Here is a 2,746-nt window from a genome sequence, read left to right on the forward strand (position 1 = left end):
GATTCTCCAGAGTTCAAGTTACTTATTATAAAAGTTTGAAATTTCTGGTAGCTTTTTTTCTGTTAATAAAAATAAATTTAATCTGTTCGGTTAACGAATCTCCATAAAATGACGTGTAAAATTAGAATTTTTTAAAATTTCAATAACTTTTTAACGGTTTAGTGAATCGATTTATAATTTTTACAGGAGTTTTAGAATTGAATGAGGAACGTTCTTCCAAATTTTTATTTGCCTCGTAGCATTTTGACATACCTCCCAAACATCCTTAATCGGTCCATATTCGGAGCAAGTTGACTGTGACACACAGACACATGAATGACTCTAATGATAACGTACAGAACCCTCAAATTGCTCTTGTGTTATATTAATTGATTGATATATTATTTAACGGTATCTACAAAAAGAACTTCTCATTTTGTACCGATCCTGAACAGTAATTACCTTTGAAGCTATCGCATTAGCATTAACTATTTCTTTCTTTTGATGTTTTTAGACCTGAAAAGGGGAAGCAACTGGAAATCAATTTGGATACCACTGAAACAACAAATTGTATGCAGTGATATTCCTTTTGGATTTGGTTTGCTCATCACACTTGTGGACTTTAGAACTCTACTTTCTACTGTTAATTAAGGTGAGAATGTATGACATTAATATTAATTGCTGGTTATTAATATGTTGCCACCCTATCTGTTTCAGGTCGACGGTGGAGAAGACAAAGAAGATCCCGTAGTTAAAATACTTTATCTTGCATGTTCTATTAGACACAATTAGAATTAATTTTTTATTTTGCATGGTTTTTGTAGTTCATTTTATTTGAATTAGTTTTTTATTTTGCATGCTTGTTTTTGTTCATTTTATTTGAAGTAATTGTTGATTGTAGATGTTTTTATTTTTTTTGGTNTACAACAATATAATTCGAAGATTTAGGTGATTTCTCCCTGGTGTAATGGTACATCTCCTTTTCAGTTCCTCCTTCCTCCTTCCTACAGTTTCTCAATTTTTTGGGAAAAAGAAATCAGAGCTGGCATGAGGTCAATGACAAATTGTATTCATAAAATCCGTTGACCACTGCTGGTCAAGGGTGGTAATAAGGTCATCAATTAACACGAAGCCAATGATTACGATGACGCCTCGATGTCTGAAAACGATAGTTTTGATATTAGGCTATTGAAATCCAAAATAAAACCTCTGGGAAAGGAACGTCAAAGCTGACATGAAGTCAGCGACAAGGGGGTGGGAAATTGGTACTAATTTAAATTAAAATTCCCTCGACCATTGCTGGTCAAGGCAGGACTACGGTTGTGAAACCTAAGGTTGTAGCCCTCGAAAAATCGTCAATTGACCGAAGTCAATGACTAATATGACAACAGCAAATGAAAACATACACAAATGCAGTTGTCAAATTTTGGTCCCACGATGCCTGAAAAAGAATGACTGCTTGGATTTTAGGATTTTGAAACCCAAAATAAAAGCTCTGGGAGCAACGTCAAAGCTGGCATAGAGTCAGCGACAAAGGATGGGAAATTGGTACCATTGCTGGTCAAGGCCATGACTACGGTTTTAGGTCGTGAAACCAATGAAACCAAAATCAATGACTAAGCTGACAACTGCAAATGAAAACCTACACAAATGCAGTTGGTCAAATTTTGGTCCCACGATGGATTTAACGCATTTTAAATTAAAATATTTTAACAGTTCCTAATAATCTTAAGCATAAAGAAAATGTTAACTCTAGAAAAACTACATAGAACCACTGGATTCTGAAAAATGATTATGTACATCAACTAAGCACATTTCGTATTTTAATCATATAATTATTTAGAGAATGTAGGTGTACACCATGTTGGGCGAAATCATATAACTTATTATTTTTGTCACAATTAGATGTATAGTCATAAGTTTTCTTTTAGTCACTAGTCCTTAAGTATTTTTTTTTCTTATTTTTTCAACTTTTCCGTTTGTATCAGTTTTTAAATATAAGAACTTGTGACATAGGAACGATCGCCGCATGTTAATATGCTGAAAATACGTCACTTACCTATTTGAAGATTTTCAAGTCACTGAAGATGAGTACCTAAGGGACCTAGATATAGAACCTAGTACTGTTTCAAACTTTTATAAGCGAAATATTCAAAATAATTCTCACAATCAAATAATTTATTGTAAAGATCAAATAAAATGCAAGAAAGAAGTCATTAAATAAATCGCCAAAGCATATCAGGTGCGTACTTTCTAGTACTTAGTAATTAATTCTAAAAAATATGTTGACTTAAATTGTTGCAATTTAAAAAAAAAGAGAACTTTTAAGATATACTAGATGATTTTTTTTTTTTTGACATAGTAATTACCCTACTCCGAAATTTGACGTAATATTTATTCATTTACACAATTTTCGTTTTAGTCTGACAATAATTTATTAGTAAGACAACCATTTTATAACTGTTTTCTTGGTTTCAAAAGTTTAAAAGTTTATTATTGTTTGTAAAACTTTTCAAATTAACATTTACATTTTTGTAATACATATATTGTGCTGAAACAAGATAAATTATTTCAATAAACCAACTGATGTTGAAAACTGTAATTTTGATAATTTTAATAAGCAGATAACAGCTCATGGTCAGACTAACTGCTTTATTGGAAATTTTATTGTTAAGAGGCATGAGAAATATGTAAACAACAATTAGTTAAATTTTTACTTTAAAAATATCATCCCTTAATAAATTCCTAGCTATAACATTTACATTAA

General features: G+C 31.1%; 1 protein-coding gene and 1 long non-coding RNA gene across 4 annotated transcripts in view; one reads left to right on the forward strand and one right to left on the reverse strand.

The window, feature by feature from the left end:
* LOC108732829 overlaps positions 1 to 766 on the forward strand; it is a 2,556-nt gene extending 1,790 nt beyond the window's left edge. Inside the window, exons 2-3 of the long non-coding RNA XR_001937146.2 lie at positions 494 to 631; positions 697 to 766. This is a non-coding gene — a long non-coding RNA (uncharacterized LOC108732829). The remainder of the gene's footprint in view (positions 1 to 493; positions 632 to 696) is intronic.
* A 141-nt stretch (positions 767 to 907) lies between these two features.
* The window catches only part of LOC108745118, a 131,983-nt gene continuing 130,144 nt past the window's right edge, over positions 908 to 2,746 (reverse strand). For all 3 annotated transcript variants that reach the window (XM_025978486.1, XM_018481192.2, XM_018481211.2), the window contains one exon: positions 908 to 1,138. In XM_025978486.1, the coding sequence (XP_025834271.1) occupies positions 1,097 to 1,138 (42 nt within the window). In that variant the 3' untranslated portion in view covers positions 908 to 1,096. The remainder of the gene's footprint in view (positions 1,139 to 2,746) is intronic.

Source organism: Agrilus planipennis, unplaced genomic scaffold, assembly GCF_000699045.2.
Source record: "Agrilus planipennis isolate EAB-ADULT unplaced genomic scaffold, Apla_2.0 scaffold6, whole genome shotgun sequence".
Classification (NCBI taxonomy): Eukaryota; Metazoa; Arthropoda; class Insecta; order Coleoptera; family Buprestidae; genus Agrilus; species Agrilus planipennis.